The sequence below is a fragment of the Halyomorpha halys genome, unplaced genomic scaffold, assembly GCF_000696795.3.
Source record: "Halyomorpha halys isolate HHAL.00 unplaced genomic scaffold, Hhal_1.1 Scaffold71.1, whole genome shotgun sequence".
Lineage (NCBI taxonomy): Eukaryota > Metazoa > Arthropoda > Insecta > Hemiptera > Pentatomidae > Halyomorpha > Halyomorpha halys.
In genome coordinates this window covers 1361599-1384736 of record NW_027107476.1, presented here as the reverse complement: position 1 = coordinate 1384736, position 23138 = coordinate 1361599, and the positions used below count along the sequence as shown (strand labels likewise).

General features: G+C 29.3%; 1 protein-coding gene across 5 annotated transcripts in view; it reads right to left on the bottom strand.

Annotated features, from left to right (window-relative positions):
* LOC106692784 (histamine H2 receptor) overlaps nt 1-23138 on the bottom strand; it is a 581552-nt gene that overhangs the window by 10435 nt on the left and 547979 nt on the right. For all 5 annotated transcript variants that reach the window (XM_067045812.1, XM_067045811.1, XM_067045814.1 and 2 more), the window contains 2 exons: nt 7948-8186; nt 5954-6143 (listed from right to left, as the gene is read on the bottom strand). In XM_067045812.1, the coding sequence (XP_066901913.1) occupies nt 5954-6143; nt 7948-8186 (429 nt within the window). The remainder of the gene's footprint in view (nt 1-5953; nt 6144-7947; nt 8187-23138) is intronic.

The following is a 23138-nucleotide window of genomic DNA, read 5'->3' as shown; positions in this document are numbered from 1 at the left end:
AGAGCAAACTTATAACCCTTACCAAAATAAAAGATACAAGCAACTAAAAATATGTTGACAATGTAAAAGAATAAGATGACATATATATAAAGGTAAACTAAAATAAACAAAGGAAATACAAATAAGATGTATAGCGATACATATAAATTTTCTTTTTCATCACTATATTATCTTTATTGCATCAATTTTATAACATTTATTGTATTTTATATATATTGCCTTCATTTATTATCTATCTATCTATCTACCTTATCTATCAATATGTCATATTTTTTTTTTCCAATTAATCAATTATGTATTTAGGAATTCTAACATTTAATATCTACTTATGTTTTCTATTATTATCATGCTTTATTATAATTTTTCTTTTATTTCATTTAAATATGTAACCGTTTTTAACTGTAAAATCTTTTCACTACTGTGTCTATGTCATATTCGCCTTCCCTATTCTAGTGCTTTCTTCCAACACAAAATGTGAGTATTCCTAATTTGTTATTATTTTTCTATTAGTTATTATGTCTCCAGTTCATTTTGTATCTAATAATTTATGTTATTTTCTTTTTATCTTTACTCATCACTGTACATCTTATTTGAATTTCCTTTGTTCATTTTTATATAATTATTATCATATATTTACATATTTTTTTAACCCCACTAGTTTACTTTTATATCATGTCATCTTATTCTTCTCTTACATTGTCAACATATTTTTAGTTGTTTATATCTTTTTTAGCCCTGCATAGTGAGGCGAGTGTTAAACATTGTTTGTTAATAAATGAGAGGAGAAGATGGTCAGGGGATGCGGTCAGCAGAAAAAACACAAATAAATAAACAAATTATTTATTTGTGCCAATGTTTGTGTCTATGTTGTTTGTTTATTTGTGTTTTTTCTGCTGACCGCACCCTTCGACCATCTTCTACTCTTATATATCTACGATCAACTATCTTCACATCATTGTTAATAAATATTTGTTTATATTACTTGAGTTACTTTTTGGCCACACCTGGATGTTCTTCCCTTTATTAAGTGTTTTAATTTCAGTAAACTGTATTCGCTTATCACTGCAGAGTCGAGTTATTGTATTATATGAAGTACTCATGATATGAATTTTTTAAGGTCAAGAAAAATCCATGATACTCCTGCTCAAACAGGACAAGATTCAGGCAATACTTGAAAATAGAAAAGTGGGGTAACATACCAACATTAACAAATTGCTTTAAAAAAATTCTGATAGTCCCCAAACTATATTCACCTCAAACTCAAAAAATTCTTAAACTCAGGGTTTTTGCTTGAGAGAAGTTATTTCATTTTATTTATATCATCTATTATCTTCATAATTAATTTTTTTTATATTATAAAATAAAGGATATGTCAATAGTTAGTGTTCATATACATATGTACAACAAGTAAATGCCTATACTAAAAAAATATTAACATGGATTGATAGTTCTTAAACACCTTTATAGAATTTGGAAATTTTTTAAATGGAACTTCTTTACTAACTATTATGATAAAGGATAAGACATTTTTCTATTAAATATTTTTAAAAAATTTATTTTTGGCCTCGTAACAATAAACTAAATGAATTTTTTTATTCTAATTTTATTTTAAACTCAACAAGCAACACTTAAATCATAGCATGAGCTATCCTAATCAATATACACATTTTTTAATCTAACACTAAAAACATTAGGACCAGCATGCGTATACAGTCACTAAATATATACACTTTGGAATCTACAATTATTGACCTCTGAAGGTAAATGTGATAAAATGAAAATGAGAATAACATGTGTCTGATATATAAGTATTAATCAAAGTTATGTTTACAGATTCTAGAAACATAAAAACACAAGTAAATAAATAAATCAAATTAAATAAATATTATGAAGAACCCAAGGTACAAGTTTACAAACTCCAAATTCAATCTTAAGCAAATTCATTTCCAGATGATACATTAAGCTCCTTTTTTCTTTTTGAAAAGTTCATCTGTTGTTAAATTATTTTGGGAACAATTCAAATTTCGTGAAAATTTTTTCAATTTTTGTTTTTTTCTTTTCTAGTTATGAATCTCATTTGTTATTAATAACACTTATAAAAGCTCTTGTGATTCAAAAATTATTAGTGTTGCATCAAGATCAATTATATCAAACAAATGAAATATGCAATTACTTTTCCATTATTTCATGAAACTAGGATATTTGGTTGTTAACAACAATATTTGTTTATTGATTCATGTTGTTGTCTATAAGAATCAAGATTCAATACTGAGAGTTGAGATTCAGGCAAAATATATATTAAAAGGTATTAAATAGATATTATATATTATTTAGATATAGATATTTTGATATTAAATCTGTTTGGATAATAATTTTTTTTTCAATATTAACATAAAAATTAAGTCTCATTGGAGAGTAAAGTGAGTTTTTAAGAAACAATACAATTCTCTATCACCATGTTTAAAAAACTGTCAGTTGTGACCAAGAAATCAGATTACTGAAGTTTGAATCTGCTAAATAAATAAGTGAAATTGATTTGGAAAAGAGTGGATTTGGAGAGCTAAAATTAAAAAAAAAAAGAACAAAAAAAAAGTTTCTTGAAAAACAAAAGATTTCTAAGACAAAACATGATTTTATCGCATAATTAATGGACCAATCACATCAATTTACCACAATTTATATGTACACATATATTTACTTATTACCTATTATTTTAGAAGACAGTGAAATATGAGGAATTAAAAGTAGTTTCAAGGTGCAGAGAGAATAAAACATGAAAGTGCAAACATTTTATGACAAATATATTTACCATAGAATGATGAGAAAAATGTGTTATTGAGGATAAAAACACAACTATTATACAAGAAAGAAGTTGATGAAAACATTGAAATAAAATAAAGACAAAACAAAGTTATATGGCTTCCAAGTACATTGACCAATAAATGCATTTGTGGAAAGCACATTTACATTGTTAGTTTATAAATTGAATTTTTTTCTCATGCAACAGCCTCTGTGTTTATGTAGAAAGAAAGTATTTCAGCATAGGTCCATTTGTTTTTAAAGCAATAAAAAAATTAAATTAAAAAATAAATATGATCTTTTGTTTCCTAAATTTAAGCTATGAAATGTTATGAGATCAAAAAAACTTCATTCCTAGCACATTCTAAGCCAAGCTGAAAGTTTTTTTTTTTCGGATTTCAACACTTATTTTCATCTTTTATGCACCATGCAACAAGAGAAACGGATACATAATTAATGATTCACCTTAAGATTGTATGAAGCAGTAATAAAATAGTCAACAATGTCATAAAATTTTCCTTTTCCTTGGAGTTAATTCTTGTCCCATTGTGCTATCATACATCAACCTAGGATTGAACAAGTGAATAAATATATCTTTTACCAATCTTAAGCCATACTAAGTTAAAACAAACAAGTGAGGATTATATTTAGTTAAGAAGATGGTAAAAGACAAAAGCAGGATGCGGTTTTAATATAAGAAAAATGATTTTAAAAACAATCAAACAATTTTTTCTCAATTACTACAAAGAAGCCCCTTTAGAGTGTGAAACCTAATGGTGCATGAAAAAGTATAATTATTATCTTTTAATGAATGATAAATTAAATAAATAATTTCTTAAAAAACATTTTCAATCATGATTTATTAAAAATATAATAAAGTTCTCAAATAACCAGAGATAACCAAGCAAGCTTTTTGAGCTAAATGTTAAAACTAAAAAGCTGTTTTGAAGATAACCCCCTCAGAATTTTATAACATGCAAGAAAAGCAGAAAAGCCATCCTAAAATACTTTTTGTTATTTTACGTATTTGCTTGTACTATGGCTGAGTTTTCTTTTTTTAGATATTTGAAGAGAAGCATCTCATGAAATAAGCACCATCCATACTTCTGTAGAGTATATTGTATTATTACAGAGTATGTTATAGATGTTAGCATGTTGTTTCAGAAATGCGCCTTATTAAAATAAATAAAAAAGATAATAAGTTTCAAAGTATTAGAGATTATCTAAAAAGTCTGATAAGTCAAAGGGTACGCACCAGACCAAGGAGGTCAACCTATCCAGTCAAACCAAGTAACCTAGTAAGTAAGTAATCTGTATATCAAGGAATATATGATAACGTTAGACAGATCAGACATGACTGGAATCAAATGGATGGTCTGACTTTATTGGAATGAGATCAGCCTTATAGTTCCAAATTGAATACAGAGCTGAGAGAACAGAAAATAGATTTCACACTACAGCCAGACCTTAATCTGAGCAATCTCACTCCCTTTCTATTTTACATTTTCACAGATTTTTACCAAAAACACCTAGAGTTTCTGTGAAAATCTATTATTTATTTTTTTCACTTGAAACAACAGGAAAAATTCTTCCATATATTTATCAAACTATATTCTACAAAAATAATTTATAATTAATTTGTACTGAAATGGACTTAAGGCCCTTCTTAGGGAAATGGTGAAAGCAACTATAACATTTTAAAGAGTATTTAGGACTATTGTGTCTAGTTCACTGCTGCTTGAAAGAGATAAAAGAAGTGGGGTAATCTGTTATAAATTAACAAAAGTCTGCACTACATTTACTGAGGAAGTAACTGAAAAGAAGCTGTCATATAAATAGAAAATGACTACACAAAATTGGTCATGTATGCAAAGCTTAACTGTTAAAAATCTAAAAATACTCAGGTAAGAGAAAGAAACATTTGAAGCTGACTAAGCAAGAAATTCAGAAAAAGCTGTTTACAACAACCAATAGAGACATTTCCCATAACGATTTTCTGAAAGAGAAAAGGAGGAAATTTGAGTGAAGTTGCAAAATTAAGGAGAGAAACAGACACCAATACTTTGAGAATTTATGATAGAGGGAAGACGATAGAGAAGAGACTGACAAAGTTAAAATAAATTGACGTCTTACATATTTTTTTTATTGAAATAACCCAATTTGTAATTATGATAATAAACATTGACATTAAAATTTTATTTTTAATATCTACTTATATATTATTAGATATTTGTAATAATATCTACTTATGGAGTGACAGTGGTGTGATTTCTTCAATAGAAGTCTAGTTTTCAGGAAAATTTTTTTCAAAGATACTTAATGAACTTGAAGATATCATTTTAGAAGACCTTAATGTGGTAATATACAAAGCTTAGATCAATAAATAAATATATAAAGCTACTCAGTTCAGTAGCTTGGGAAGTCTACTTTCAAATTACATTGGACTCCTAAGTTAAGCGTTGTTTTTAAATAAGTATGAAAATAAGATACTTGGCCATTAACACATATAATTCCTAAGTTCTAATTGAAAGAAACTGCAGTTATAAAATGTTTTTCTTGTTAAAAACAATAAAAAATAAAATTAATTTCAAGTATTAATTAATAAAGAGAAATAGGCCAATAAAGCTTTGAAATAGTTATTTCATATATATACAAAATAAATCTCTGTATTGCTACAACCCATGAAGGTTCAGAGGTACAGTACTTTGTTAGGAAGTACTGTTACTAGCCGAATCACGCTCATAATATATATAATCAGTCAGAATCAGAATAATATAAATTAATTATGAAAGCCTACAGAATGATATGCTAATTATTTTGCTACCTATAATCAAGTTTAAAGATGAGATCTAAACTTCATTTACTTAAAGAAGAAATATGTTTTTAGGCATAAGATTTCCTTTTAATTACATCATAATATTTAACCTAAAATAAATAAATAATAAAAAGGTTTGTTAATAATCAAAATGGAATCTGAATATAAATAATATGAATCCCTAGATACCACAATCGTGACTTCCTGTCTCATCTTTATTATAAACTCTTCAGGGAATACAAAAGTTTATAAGTAACACATAATACTTTATAAGACTCTAATGACATCAATATAATATTTAATTAGCAATTCTAAAAGATAGTATACTTATGGACGTACTTTTTGGGGAGTGAGTGAAGGCCTCCGAGATGGGGTTCTGGCTTGAATCTCTTGTTCAAGTTCATTCTTTGTCATTTTCTTTCTCCAATAATGTCTGAATGCTCGCCTAAGGAGTTTGTTCTTTAGGCCATACAAAAGGCCGTTGAGTGTTGGTGCACAAGCAAGTAGACTAGACGCAATTGCAAGTAACCTGAGAATTAAAAAATAGTTATTCAGTACTGAAAATAAATTAAAAGTCACTAATACTAATATAAACTTCATAGATAAAGATTATGTAAAAAAGTTAGTACTTGTCTTATTTTTTTTTATATATAATCAAAATATTTAGTTAATACTGGACTAAACTTCAGTCAAACTATCTACAGTTAATTCAGTGTGAAAACTAATCAAATTGCCTTAAAAATTGAGTTGCATAAAAAATAATAAAACACTGATATTCAACAGGTAAAAAATTTTATTAAAAAAATTCTTTTATCAGCCATTAGACTAATGGTTCCACACCGGAAGTCCACAAACAATAGGTAGGCCAGCACAACCTAGGCCATAGAATGGTCTTGCAAGACATATTTCTATGCTAATTAATTGTTAAAACTATTATATTTCATGTTATAATTTTTTTAATATTTGCTGCAGATCTTTTAGCCAAGTAAAACAAATAGAAATGTCATTACTAAGTAAAATACTTGAGTCGTTATCACACTTTAATTGCTGCTGCTACCTGTAAATTTATATCTAAGATCCTAATCTGGAAAAATAAAAACTGTTGAAACTAACAAATTTGTACAAAATACTGATAATTATTTTTTTAAAAAAAGGAAAACAAATAAATTTATAAATATAAACATTTTCACTTTTTTTTAATTTCCTAGTTAGAGGTTTATAGTTCATATGATTCATCTTTTACCCAAAAGCAGTACTTTCCTTACCTTTAGATCTTAAGAAAAAGTATTTAATTTAAACTGGCTGTTATTATTGTACTTTAGAAATTTTAATTTCCAACATGAAAAAAGCTTTTGATCTTATCTTCTTGAAGTTAATAGCTGAGCCCCAATAGAAAGTCTATATACTTAAAAACATTTATTCAAATCCTAAAAGAAAATAATAAAATTTTATCATGAAAAGTGCCTACAACCTGGAATGCCCCCTTTGGGCCAGGCATAATAAGTAAGTTTTCACTTAAAAAATAGTTATCAAATAAATAAACCTTTACTATTATCACCCATAAAGGATTTTGGGTTGGTGGTTGGTAAGGACGTATTATTTCTAGACTAAAAGTTATAAACAGTGAAGTGGTCAGCATTCATACTCAACTGCCAGGTTTATCCCTTAATCCATTAAAGGTTCACGAATCAAATTTATAGAGAATGGGTGCTAGGAGGGTTTCCATAACTTACTATCTTTCTAAGGCTGATAATACATTTTCTGCTGGAGTTGAAAGTTCAGGGTCTTACTCACTGAACAATCCAAAATTATGATTCAGTTATTCATTAACTTTTTTGGTAAGTGCTTTATTAACATTAAGAAGAAAAGTTACTCCAAACTTCCAATAAAGTTGTCTGGGAAATAAAGGAAAAAGAATGTTTGGAGTTAATATTCAAAAATAACAAAATAATTACAATTAGCTAAAAAATCCAATATCAAATTTACTAAATTAAATGTAAGTAACTGATCCAACAAATAGATATATCAACTAAACTTTTTGTTTCTTGTTTTATACTCACTATAATGAACAATAAATTTCACTAGCTACTGTGAAAACAAATCACAATAAAATGAGCTGACTTATCTAGAACATCTGAAGAGTGCAATGGAGTAGAGTGTATTAGATGATTTTCAAGGATGAAAATAAGTGCATATTGAAAAGACAATTTCATTATATTATAATTTTTTTCAGGCTTATTCATTGTTTTATTTGCACTAACAAAATATTACCACTAAATTATAAACAATTGAATTTTAAAAATATAATCTTTGATAAAAAAAACAATAAATACCCTGGTGAAGGCTTCCTGCCTAAGCCCTGCCACAGAATGATGCAGTAGTAGGGCGAGTACAGTATGATGACTGAGCCAACCAGCTGAAGTACCGTAGCTGTAGGGCTCCTCCCACGACCTGATCCGCTAGAGACAACAAATGGATTCTTCTGGTGGGTGATAGTCACTTGGGCTGATAGGGTTACCTCGAAGATGGCCCGAGCGATCCTGTGTCTATGGTATCGGGCAATCATCAGCACCTTAAGATAATAATTCATTATTTTTTAACCATAAATTTTTTTTTATTGAAGTAAATATAAAAACACATATGTATTAGTAAGTTATGTTAATGCAATGCCTTTTTATCTAGTTGAACCATGTGAAATATTAATATTTCAGAACAACTAATTAATAAAATAGGAAGAAATATGTGTAGAGTGAACTGGGACAAAATTCCTACCAGGGAACATGTGTAAATGATTTGAAAATGGTCCCAGTTGTACCTGAGGCCATAAAATTATTTATTGTGGTGTCTCAACATCTTATTTTATCAAGGACAAAGGTGGGAGCTTTGTGCATCTCACTGCTAACCTAACTCGATCTGTTTGGTTATGGTGTTTCCTCTTAGCTCACCAATGAAAGGTACTTTCATGTTTTCTATTGCAAGGAAGTATGCACACATCCAACAACTTGAATATTATACTCTTAACTCACAATCAACTGTCAATTGCTTTTATGGTCACCATTGATTTACAATATTTTTTTTTTTATTTCACATTAGTGCACAAATGCCCCTAACACAAAATTGTACAAATAAGTACATATGTGCCCTTAGATATTTTTTAAACTACGATGTCCCTGATCAAATTAGGAATGCAATAAATATTATTTTAAAATAAAAATAAAATTTGAGGAGGACTTCTTAACTCAAACAAAGATGTTTTCTCGGTCTCTGAATATTGCAAATATAATTGATTTAAAATTTTGAGGATTACTTCTAAACACAGATTGTCACTGATCTAGTTACTACAGCAAGCCCGCAATACTATATCTGGAGGTGCCCTTGTCATATTTTTTAGGAAATTTCATACAGAAAACTACTTCAATAATTTAGAAAAAAATCTGCATAATTATCAGAATCCTAACTTTAATGATTTACTGGTAGGAAAATGTGCGTTGGGAGAAGATATATAAAAATGATAGGTCGAAAGGACGAAGCCATTTGGAGTTTCTTGCCCATAGCAATTTGGGTTTGACAGCTCATCTGATCCCCGACTTGACCCTTTTCTGGAACATCTGATATTATTTTTCCTTATTTCTATAACATAACCTTACCAAGTGAATGTGAAACAATATATATCGTTCTACTATTATAAACATATTTACAACAAGTACTTAAATATTCTTATAATGCTACAGAACAATTATATTCACAAATAAACATGAAAAATCGCATAAAATGAAATTAGTAAAGAATCTTACGGATGTAGTTATTCGAGATAATATTACTTTTTTAAAAGTCTTGTTGATATATCAGGAGGGATATTATTTTCATTGTAACCGATTTGGAGATAATTTTTAGAGATATGGATACACGTGATAACCATGAAAGTACCTTGAGAAAAAATACTTATAGAAAAATAGGTTATTTCATTGAAAAAAACGTGAAATGGTAAAAAATTATATCCACAAACTTTTTTTATTAATAGAAGAATGGTTTAGAATCATTAATGCAATTTAGAAAGAAAAATCCTCACATTTTAATAACGAAGTCTGATAAGACGAAGGAAGTATTAAAAAAAGAAGAACATAACAGAAAAAAAAAAAATAATAAAGTTGAATTATTGTTGTGGATAAGTTTATAATAACAGAACAACATAATTTGTAAATAATATAATTTAAATGTAATAGTGACTATTATATTAACTTTTCACTGTATATTTGACTTGGGCATAATAGCCTCCAAATTTGATTAATTAATATGAAGCAGTAGTATTATATTATATAATAATGGGTATTATTATATTATATAACGCAGTATATTTTATACTATACTATAATTATAATATAATTATATTATATAAGTATTAATAAATATATAATAATATAATTATATTATATAATAATGGCTAGGTTGAAGGTGGCTAGGACTGAACATTTAAGTCTATGAATTATTAAAGATTTGTTGAGAATACATGGTCATATTTTTTTATAATTGGATAATACAGTCCAGGAACAAGACAATTAAAATATATATTTAGTTAATTTCAAATTCAATTACTTAGGGTAAATCAATTTATGAAATTTTAATGTATTACTAATTGATGAACTCTCTCTTAAAAAGAATTACTAAAACTTTCTTAGCGCATTTTTACTATTGACGCATAAACAACTTCGTTAGAATCAAACACTTATTGATTGCTACAGATTGATAGATTGGAACAGAAAGAAGCTTATTAAACTTAAAAATAGTTTAGTTGTATTATATTTAGAACATTTTCAGAGAGAACTATAATTAATTATGTACTAAAATTAATCCTTGCCAGGCTATTGAGAAATGAGGATAACACCTAGCTGAAATCAAAGATCATTTAATTAGTCCAGCTAATTGGCATACCGAGGTTAATCATAATCGTTTAAGCCGATCAGTCAATTCTATCGAAACAATAACATCCCACTTATATACTCCCCTAAACATGCAATTTCAGTTTCGTGCGAATTTTATTTTTAGAGCTACGCAGTTGACACAAACAAACAAACACATACTATTTCGCAAGACTTGGTTATTTCAACTCTGAGGACTTCACATACATTCCCTCGATAACTCGCATTCGAAATTTGGCATGGTTGCAATACTTCAACTTACCGTGTATTCCATATATAGGTTAGTGAAAGGAAAAAAGAACAAATAAAAACGAGATAATAGAATTAAAGAACTAACATCTAATAATGCCATGTGTCCTTGACGTAATTCCATCTAGATTCTCAAACTTTCATCAGAACTTTATTCACCATCCTAATCCCTTACAGTCCGAATCATCCCTATAATCCTCCCCGAAGGATGAAACGGCAGTGGCCCCGAGACCTTTTGTGAATATGGAATTGGCCTCTACTCAAGTCCTGACGGTATACGGATTTAGTGCTCTAACTCAATCTCTACTGGCTTTCAATATCAGGGACTCGGATACGAGAAAGAGCCCTACTTTACTAGTACAAGAGCTCAGTGGAAAAGAAGTCAGTTATTTCGCCCTAATTTTTATTACTTTAATGAAAACCAGGTATAATTACTTGTAAAAATTGATGCCAGGTATAGTTTGAGGAATGAAAAATTAAGGTCTTTGCAGAACGTTAAACCAAATTTATTTTTCATTCGGAGCTTCATATCTTTAAAGCTACAGATTTCTCTTCAGTTATTTTATGTATTTGTTTCTTTTTCTACCATTTATATATAATTATATCATTTTAATTTTTATTGTGTCCTTATTTAAAATTATTAAACCTTTAGACACATCTGTAGACAATTTGAAAGAAAAAAAACAAACTAAAATTGGTGAGAAGGAAGAAATTCTGCTTCAATATACACAAAAAGGGACACCTTCCGAAAATTGAATTTGGCCAAGGGGAAGTAAACTTGTTTTATACTCACCCGGGTAGAGAAAGGGGACGACTCAAGGAGGCTTAATCGAATTGTTGGCCCCTTTGGCTAAAAACTTTTTAATTACATGGAATAGCATAATTTTATTACTACTTGATCAAGTCAATATACCATGATATATGGCATACTTTATAACTAGTCGATTCATTTTGTTCTAAAAGCAATTTTAATCCGCTTTGTAATAAATTTAGATTTGGCAATGTAGTGGTGTATTATTATACTTTATAAATGGAGTTGGATTAGACGGTAAGAGAATAGTAGATAAAAATGTGTTTTAATATAAAACCAAAATGAAGTAAATATTTAAAATTAGTGTACATTAGAAGCGATCCCACGTGGGCCCAAATTACGAAGGGGACCTCAAGAAGAGCTTTTTCTTAGCCAAACGAGAATGTTATTAAGTAGAGAATGTTATTTTAGATTTAAAGTTTTTTTTTTTGGTGCCTTAAAAATAAATCAACTCCGGGTCTCAAATGGCCCGAAACCTCAGCACTTATTATATAAATAAAAAAAGCTATTTCACAAAATAATTATTACGAGGAAGGAAAAAGGTCATAAACTTCTTTATAGTCCATTAAACTAGCTTTAATTTGAGTGCTAATAGACAACTGTACGTCACATAGTTCCTGAGATATAGATTTCTCAAAATAAATTAACTAACTACTAATCTTTTAGTAGATTTTTAAGAAATTTTGCTTTTTAAAAAGCTATATCTCGAGAACTATTGGAGGCAAATAGCTCTTTTAAGATTAATATTTCAGCAAACTTACTCTTCTTTAAATAATATTCTCTTTGATTTTCTAGTCTTGTTGCTAGTTGTTTAAGATATAGAGCTACGAATGAAAAATCAATGTTTTTTTAAGGTTTTGAAACAGCCACCATTTTTTATTCCCCCTACTTATACTTGGCAGACTCATCGATTTTGACTAGTAATTATGCATAGTTTTTATTGAAGTAATCAAAAATTGGGGTGAGATAACTGGCTTTTTTTCTTCCCGGCTCTTATACTATCATGGGAATATCATACAGACAGCAACATGCTAGTGGCTACGAAATGTGCTGCAATGGTCTTAAACAGTATCTAAAGTAGTTGCTGTAATCTCCAGTTTCCATAGATTTTATACGTAATTTCGGAAATATATTGCTTCATTTCAATGAATAATTAATTAATCCAAGTAATATTGGGATTATTTCATCAAATAAGCATTAAACGATTAGTCATTACTTAGTAAATGATTATAACCCTTTAATTTATATAATTCATGTATTATTTAAAGAGCGTTCAGGTCTAGGTAAAAGTACGCCACGGAATTGGGGGATTTTTTTTCTCAAAAAATAGATTTTTGAGTTATCTTTGTACGGTATACAGGGTGTGCTATGATCATAGATATTCACCAATTATGAGCTTGTGACGACAAAGTACTACTTCCAATCATAAAAAGTTCTTTTTATTCTAGTTGAATAGGCCGGCCGAGCAATAATAACGTGAAGAGAGAGTTGAATATATTTTAATTTAATTAATTAATTAATTAGTATTCTATTCATTTATATTTATATTACTTTAGTTTACGTTGTTCATTTTTTATGTATAATTTTTTACACTCTAATAATTGTTTTGTCATATTTTACAATGATTGTATCTTGTTCTAATTCAAGTGGGGCCCAACATTTGTTACTAATAAATACCTAGTTTTCTACTATTTATGTACCTTTATTGACCGCTTTTATCTTGTATACGGTCTATTGATCTTCCAATATAAATATGTTTTAAAATATCTTGAGAGATGGACCATCTCTAGGCAGTAAATACAGCCGGGAAGATAAAGCTAAGTTTTATAGTCGCGCCAGACCTCTTGTATGAACTGTTAGGTAGTATAGACATGTAATAAAAAGCCTTTTAGTCTTACTGTATTTTATAAAGTTAGAAAGTTTCATCTTATCGTCATTTGATCATTATTAATCGAACATTAAATAATAACAAAAAACCAATGTTAATTTATTAATGCGATTCGATTCCGTGATTGAAACCTTAAACATACATTACATTTAGACAATTAAGAAGGAGTTAGTAATAAATAGTAACATGGTTTTGTTTATCTCTATAATCCATTGTACATCTAAAAAGAAAACTTAGAACTTTAACATTCTGAATCGAGACTGGGACCCGGGACTACTTTACAAACTCCGTAAATTCCTACCTCCTACATACTTTCTCATCATCCGTTCCTTTCTTACTGATAGATTATTCCAAGTAAACCATAATGGTTCCTATTCATCCCTCTATTTTCAATCCGCTGGTGTTCCTCAAGGTAGTATCCTCGGTCCCATCCTCTACACCGTCTATACAGCTGACATCCGAACAACTCCTAACACTATCCTTACCACGTATGCTGATGACACATGTGTGCTCACAGTTAATGATAACTGCCTTTGATTGCATCCCATACTCTCCAGTCCCATATCACAACCCTCGAAGAATGGTGTCGAAATTGGAGGATAAAAATAAATCCCATCAAATCACCTTTACTCTTCGTCCCTGTAGAACAGATTCGTTATCTTGGACTACACCTTGACAAACGACTAACCTGGAAGCCTCACACAAGACTGAAAAGACAGGAAACTGCACGCAGATTCCGACTATTACAGCACTTACTAGACAAACGGTGTAAAGTTCCTACTTATCACAAAAGACAGATCTACATGACTATTATAAGGCCTATCGGGACATACGGAGTTGATCTTTGGAGCTCCACCACTAAATTCCTCCCGAATCCAATCCTTACAATCCAAATTCCTTCGTAAAATCCTCAATGCTCTTTACTTCGTTACAAATAAAACCATCCATAAAGACTTAAATGTTCCTTATGTAACCGATCTAGCCCGAACCCGTTCATTCCTTCCATTATAAACTCCCTAACCACCCAAATCCACTAGTATTTAATCTTGCTTTCTCTTCCGATCCTGGCAATCCTCCGAGGCGCCTGAAAAGAAGATGGGTAGTTTCTCCATATGCTGTATCATATCATCATGATCTTACTTCAAATTTACTTGTTGTATTTTATGTACAGTAATAAATGTCAATAAATAAAAAAATTTGAATTATTTTAATATCCCTTTTTATTTAAATATTAAATATTATTAAAATATTACGTTTTTAGTATTACGGTATCCTTGAAAATACTAATATAATTCTGAGCTATACATTATGAAAACCTGACTCTCGTAAAGGTGGCTTTATACCGGCTAATGTTGAGGTAACCTCGGCTCAGGTGGTGGCTCGAATTTAAGGGAAATAAAAGATCTTATTAGCAGTTAAAGTGTCACGATAAAACAGTTGTTACTTACCTTACCACACCTCCTTCACTTCTTTCTCTACTCGTCTTAGTCCAAGGCAGAAAATTATTTAAAAATTAAACGTAACAATATAATAAATAATTTAAAAAACCAACCAGAATCCCAGTCAATTTTTAGCCCTTTGATCGATGATGATATTTTTGAATATAGATCTCTCCTTAAAGAACATCCCATTAATTAATATTAGTATCTGACCTTGACTGGCAAAACATGGAGAGGTCACATCAATAAGAAAGCAGAGTTGGACAAAAAGTAATTACAATTACTGTAATTTGTAGTTGTAATTACAATTACTTGGTGAACTACTGTAATTGTAATTACGGGATAACAATTAAAATTACAACCTGAGTCAATGTAATGAAAATCACGAATTACATTTTTATGTAATTATTACTTTTTCCTTACAATTCCAAGTAATTGTAATTACATTTACCTGTAATGGTATTGTAGTTCCAACATTTTCTGCTAGATTGACTTAAAGGTATAAGAAGGATGCAGCCCCTCGAACATAAACACGTCAGACTAGCCCATATATTCTAATAAAGCAATCTGAAACGACCTTCAACATTCAACAATAATCTGAAACTTCATCAGTAGCAGAAACTGTGTCCGTCAAAATGATGAATTCATTTTAGTATAACTAAATGTTTCAATTTATAAAATTGTATTTTATAATATAATGCACTTATAATTTATTTTGTATTTATAAATAAATAATTTTGAAGCACTTCATTCTGTCTATACTTGTTTGTATTTAAAAAAATTGATATACGTTATTTTTGAGAATTAGGTAAGGGAGAGAGAGAGGTGAGCAATATTGGAATATTCTTTACACACCCACAAATTATTTACTGTCTATAAAATTCCTTTATACATAATCTTTAAATGCCCTGTTTATAGTTTATTGTTACGTAGGAATAAGTAAACCTGCGGTTGATGCATTTCTTATATTCCCATAGGAGTGTCTACCTTTTATATGCCAATAAACCACAATGGTTCAAGATTTAGTGCCTTATGTGTACTAGTCTTATGCAATATTTATAAACTTCAGACCCTTATATTTATAAGTTACATAGCTGTTTACACATTATTGTTCTTAATGGTAGTGTATAAAACATGAGATGATTTTCATCAGTATCATCCTTTATTTAAACCCTATCACAACTAGAAAATAAAATTTCACACAAACTAATTTATAAAAAAATATTTTCCATTTCTTGTATTATGTTTCTTTTCCATAGAGTTTCTACATTAAACGGGTCGTGTGATTTTAAATTTTTCACAGATTAAAAAATTTCAAATAACCTGTGAATCCGGGAATAAATGCATAATCCTTAAAACAAAGAGGATGGGACGCAGTACAATAACTCGAGAATATTGATGTTGTTTTGAAGCGCTATACTTAATAATCTTTTATACTTTTCATAGCTAGAGAGCAAATTAATTCCTGAAAGACCTGGCATAGTAATCAGCTTAGGAAATTTAATTTCTTTCAATTTAATTCAGAGGATGAATGGAGTAATCAAAGGAAAAGTAGCGATAAAGTTGGAAGTTGTAAGTCTTCGATTTCTATTACTATGACTTGAACCATAAAGCAGAAGTCATTACTTTGACTTATTTATAACTTAAGACACATTACTACATAATTAGTTCATAGCAGTAAATCCAAGAAGCATGTATTTGAACTCGGTATATGGACGCTGTGTCGAACAAACATATATATTTTTTTTTCAAACCGTAATACCGAAGAATAGTTGAAAAAATCAAGGAGATAAGAAAAGGTAGAGTAGATTAATATATCCGGCGCGTATATGCTCAAAGGTTTGCAATTTGACTCTGATAATTATCTATATTATTTAATTATCCGTAATATAAATGTAATACCTCCAGACGATTATTATTTGAACCGATTCAGAAATTATAAAAAGAAAAATTTACGTATGTCGGGTTCTTCCGCTTGTACAATAATTGTCTAATGTAACAAAATATATTTCAAGCAATACCTTGTAATATTCCAGGAATTTAGGGTTTTTACAAAAAAAGGTTTTGACAGAGTCTAGATATTTTGCTGATTGGTGTTCTTGACCTGAATACGAATACATTTACAAAAAAATGAGGAATAGAAAAGAATCTTGAAGAAATAATCTCAATAAGTACTGAAAATTAATTAATTTATATTTTTCAAAGTGCTGATAACGCATTTCAACTAGGCTATCTCATACAATTTTTACTCTCTTAAAAAAATAAATAAACAAATTTTCAGAACCTCCAAAATATTCCATAAAGATCCCTTTGTGGTCCTCATTAAGAGCGGATTGAGAAACGATACTTGGAATAAAAACGAAACAAAAAAAAACAACAACACGTTTTTAAACGTAGATAGGAGATTTACTGTTATATAGCTTGATGTAAAAAAAACGCATTATTTTCTATTATAGGCGAAAATAAGAAAAGGCTTTTTTCCTATTATATATTATTAAATTTTTTTGAAAACAATTGTCATTGGAAACCTCGAATTTGTATTCAGCACCTCCTAAACACGGAACCGCGAAATATTAACACTCTCCCCTATCTGTCTTCCACCAATACTAGAAAAATTTGACAAAAAAAAAATCCATTTCAAATTTTTAATCGATTCAAACATTAATCGAGTAGCGCTATTGTATTTAGATGGTGGCAAATCAAATAACGATGGTTCTCTCAGTAAAAATGAATACTTTATACCCCTTGTTCTACAGGGAGATATAAATCGATTTGATTTATTTTTATTTCCCTAATTTGTAACTTTCCATGAAATTAAGATTCCCCTCCAACTGCCCCAAAAGTGTTTTTACGACTAAGCCTAATATCCAAGCCTTATTATTACCCAGAAGGGAGTTAATTTACAGTACCTTAAAATTAATTTTCAAGTAGCTTGGCGTTCTCTTAATTCATAATTTATGAAATGACCAATTAATTCAAGAACATAACTTGTCTTTGTCCTCATTTTTTTTTAAATTATTCAGGTTAGTAAGTACTTCAAAATTACCGTAGGGGGTTAAGGACACCCCAAACCAGCCCTGCTTGATGATATGGTTAGGGATTAGGTTTTGTTACATTGGCCAGACGAGGACTCAATCTAAGCATTTGATGCTTTAAACGAACTTAATCATCATTTACAATTAGCAGTTTAAACTGGTGCCGCAATTTGAAAATAACACTTAATCTTATTTAAATTAACAAGACTGCTCTTTTATTGATGAAATTACATAAATATATATTTTAATTGTCTTGTTCCTGGACTGTATTATTCAATTATAAAAAAATATGTCCATGTATTCTCAACAAATCTTTATTAATTCATATTAAATGTTCAATATTTCGACCTACCTGGCTATTATTATATAATATAATAATTAATAATTATATGATATAATTACATTATAATTATTGTATAATAAATAATATATTGCGTTATATAATATAATATAATACTGCTGGCTCATATTAATTATTAATTATGCCCAAGTCAAATATAATACAGTCAAAAGTTAATCTAATAGTAACTATTACATTTAAATTTAAATTATATTATTTATAAATTATGTTGTTCTGTTATTATGAACTTATTATTATTGTTATTATAAACTTTACTATATTATTATGGGATAATGGGACTGACTTTATTAGTTTGCTAATTTTGTAGTAAAGGTTGCACAAGCCTTTGATTGATATCACATAAAGAAAAAAAAAATCAATATTATATTTAATAGTAAATCTATAGTTTAAAATTAAAATAAATTTATACCGACCACTGGAAAGGAATAATAATATTTCTGGCCAAATAGTAGGAACCAAGATCTGGTAAAAGCAATGCGGAAAAGTAAAAGATAAGAGTTCTCACAACCCCTATAGATCAGCTTGCGAGTAAAAATGTTTCGATAACATCAGGCCATTGTGAGTCATATCAAGGCATTGCGAGGGTGCTTTATAAAAGGATGTGCAAGGGCCATTTAGGGACGTTATATTGAGCAGAGAGATCTCATCAGAAGCAAATCCCTTTTACAAGCATTTATAATCTCGCAGGTAATAAGGCAAGCTTGTATTCTAAGCACGTTGAGGTTTTATCTTAGTTATTTTATATGGGGTTCTCAAATCAAGATAGAGGCCCTACTGTCTAGGACGTAGGAAGTTAAAGCCTCTGCACTACAGTCGCATATCCAGAAGACATCCTGGTATCGGCTGGCACAGAAAGAAACCTACATGAACAGGAGGTAATAAATGTGAAAATAAACCTTGGTAAAATGAAAACTACGTGGATTAGAAGACAGAGAAAATTGAGTTGGATGATTACACACTTCAATGAGACTTCTATCTCACTTTAATGGACGGAGTTAAGTACATGAAAACATACAGAAAAGTCCTAAATACTTGTAGTACAAGAGCCCAAGAGGAGAAAAAAGACAGTTGTCACCCCAATTTATTATTACTTTAATGAAAACTATGTATAGTTATTAGTCAAAATTGATGAGTCTGCCAAGTATAGATAGGGGGAATAAAAAATGGGGGCTGTTTCAAAACGTTAAGAATTATTCATTTTTCATTCTGAGCTCTATATCTTTACAATTACCAACAACAATAGAAAATCTAAGAGAACATCATTCAAAGTAGAGTAAATTTGCTAAAATGTAAGCCCTAATAGAGCTATTTACGTTCAATAGTTCTCGATATATAGCTTTTTAAAAAGCAACATTTCATAAAAATGCTGTAAGATCAGTAGTTAGTGAATTTATTTTGAAAAATCTATATCTCAAAAACCATTTGGCGTACAGATGTCTATTAGCACTCAAATTAAAGCTAGTTTAAAGGGATACAAAATTGTTTATCCTTGTAGAAGTAGTAGTTTTCATGATATTTGCAAAAATAAAATGATTTATAGTTGTTCGGACAAATTTTCATTTGCCAAATTTATATTTATATGCGAATATCATAAAAACTATTACCCCTACGAAGATAAGTGTCATAGATTACTTTATAGTAAGTTAAATTTCCTTTATTTTGAGTGTTGGCAGACATATGTGCGTCTTATGGGTCTAGAGATATATTTTTTCAAAAATCTAACTAAAAAAATTTAACTAGGTTTAATTTGCGTGCTGACAGACATCTATATGTCTTATGGTTTCTGAAAGAAAGTTTTTCGTAAATCAAACTTTGTGTCCGAACAACTATAAATCAATTTATTTTAGCAAATATCATTAAAACTACTTTTCCTACGAAGGTAGAGGTATTAAACTACTTTATAGTGTATTAAGCTAGCTTTAATTTGAGTATTAATAGACATCTTAACGTTGGTTAATTCCTGAGATATAGATTTCTCAAAATAAATTAACTAACCAATAATCTTTCAGTAAATTTTTAACAAATGTTGCTTTTTAAAAAACTATATCTCGAGAGCTATTGGACGTAAATAGCTCTATTAGGGCTGATATTTCAGCAAATTTACTCTCTTTTAAATAATGTTCTTTTAGATTTTCTAGTGTTGTTGGTAGTTTTTAAAATATAGAGCTCCGAATGAAAAAATAATGTTTTTTAAGGAATTGAAATAGCCGCTATTTTTTATTCCTTCTACCTATACTTGGCAGACTCGTCATGTATATGTATGTAATTATACATAGTTTTCATTAAAGTAATTAAAAATAGGGGTGAAATAGCTGCCATTTTTTCTTTTCGGCTCTTGTACTATTGTAAAAGGTAGGTCCAAATTGGTTTCAGTAAGTACTTAATTTCTGTCTAAATTTAGTTTGCGGTACTTTTGAGAAAAAAAGGATTTATTCTTTAATTTATTATTATTATATTATTTTTTAAAAAATTATGAATTTTCTACAGAAATAACTCACAAACGGACACGGGATGATAAACGCGTATAGATGAATTTATTTACATAGATGTTCTCATAAAGTTTCATATAATTCAGTTCAGTAGTTTAATTAGAAAACGAACCCTGTATGTTTTTACTTTTAAACTTGGTACTTTAGACGTGGAGGCTAAAAGAGAGTTTAGAAACATTGAGAAATGACGATTTTCGAAGCTCATAAATATACATTTACAACCAATTCCAAACTAACTTCGGAATATAATTAAGACGTGACAATTAAAGAAAAACACTTCTAACGAATGTTAGCCATCAAACCGAGATAAATATTAGTAGATAAGACGACCATACTATTTACATAAGTATAATACTTGCATACTGTTAACGAGGATTCAATTGCTTAAACATCTGACTTTAACTATTAAGCCTGGTACGAGATGTAAATTTAACGTTTATTTTATTCCCCGGTACGAAATTTGCTGGAAATGTGGGTCATGGACAGTTGAAAATTTCCAGCTACCCTCTGAATCGTGTTAATAATAAATGCTAGAGACCTCGTGAGGGGATGTGTACCAAGCCCTCCTTGGTTTGCATCTTGATGAACCCTATAATTATTCATACGCTGGTGCTCTGCCTTGGTGGTCCCAGTTTCATTGTTCCTATTTAATGTGTACTGTATATTGTAATTAATATTACAATTTTCGAGAAAAAAAAGTAATATGGAACTGTTAAATATCATAGCGAGAGGAAAAATTTGATTTTAGGTAACTAAAGGACTTTATTTATTTATTTAATACCAGATCGGCCTTTAATGGTTAAGGTAAGAGGTACATTTTTATTGTTTTAATAATTGATTATGGGGAGGATATAGTCTCATACAAAAGACACCCCTAAATATATACAGTGTATAACTAAAACATAAAATTACGATAAAATAAATAGATTAAAATAATAATTCTTAATAAAAGATAAAAGTAAAGTTAATAACAAAAACAATGACATTTATGGAGTTAGCAAAATAAATAACTGACTTCTTATTGAAAAAAAAAAGAAGTGAATTTAAAAAAACGGTGAAGAGAGGAAAAAGAAGAAAAAAGAAATTAACATAAAATACAATTTTAGAGTAACAATAACAGAACTGATAAATATAGAATTTATAACAAGATGTCCTTAAGCAGCCTGGGCTTCAGGCTTCGGGTTGTGGTTGGTTTTCCCAAGTTGTAGGACACTGCTCCTTTAAATGTAGGTAACTGGGAGTGGAACTTCATGAACCCTTTTTTTTAATGTAATCCTCTATTGTCACTAATTGTGATTACACATGCAATTGGCTGTTTCTTACAAACCAAGGAGCATCCACTGCAATTCTTACGACTTTATTTATTTATTTATTAAGATATTCACTAAAATTAAAAATTTGAAGATACCAGAAATATTTGGAGTGGATTCTTGTTTATAAAACAGTACTGGCTCAGTTTATTTGTAAACAGCTTACTTTATCCTTTTAGGCATTTTACGAATACACTTTTTTCAATAGACTCAGTTTGTATTTTATATTATTTTTATTAAAATTTAATTATTAGAGGTTCAACGGTTTTTATTTTAATTTTTGTATTTTACACAAAATCTACTTTTCGATGTTTTAATTAATAGCTGATAGAATATTATCATTTTAGTTCGTATTGCAGAGAATTTCATTATCTTTTAAATAAGTAATTATAATCTTCCGAGAGATGTATAAATGTTCAGTTATTTGAAAAAAACTTTATTCAGGTTTTAGATTTTTTTTTAAACTACTTAAAGATATATTTTCTTTAAATCCAGCCGCATTGAATATTTCAAGTATAGGAAGAACCAATAACAACAATAACAATTTCAATTTCATGGACATTGAAGAAGCTTTCGGTCACCAATATTAACTAATAAAACGCAAACACCAAATAGAAGCTATTGAATTACTGCTACGCATTTGGTGGCGTGCCATCTCATCCTCCAGATTCTGGAGGCCCCATGGAAGAGGGAATTAGTTAATCTCTAATTAAAGAGATTCCATTGTGTCTCCAGTGTCGAGGAGTGAAGTCTCCTCAGATCTCCGTTTGTACTCCTGCCTACTAATCAACGGAAATGTATTATTTAAACGAGTTAAGATATTCTTTCAGGGCGTCTCTCTGGAACAGTGGAAAGCACCTCAAGAATACGAACAGTGAAAATATGATTTCCTCGATGGACCGTCTGTATTTAGATATTCCCGAAAAAACTGCAATTGAGTAGGATGACGTAACTAATATACCGTAAACAACAAACATGTATCTATGTTTTTAAAATCTTATTTCAGTTAATTAATTTATAAGTCTA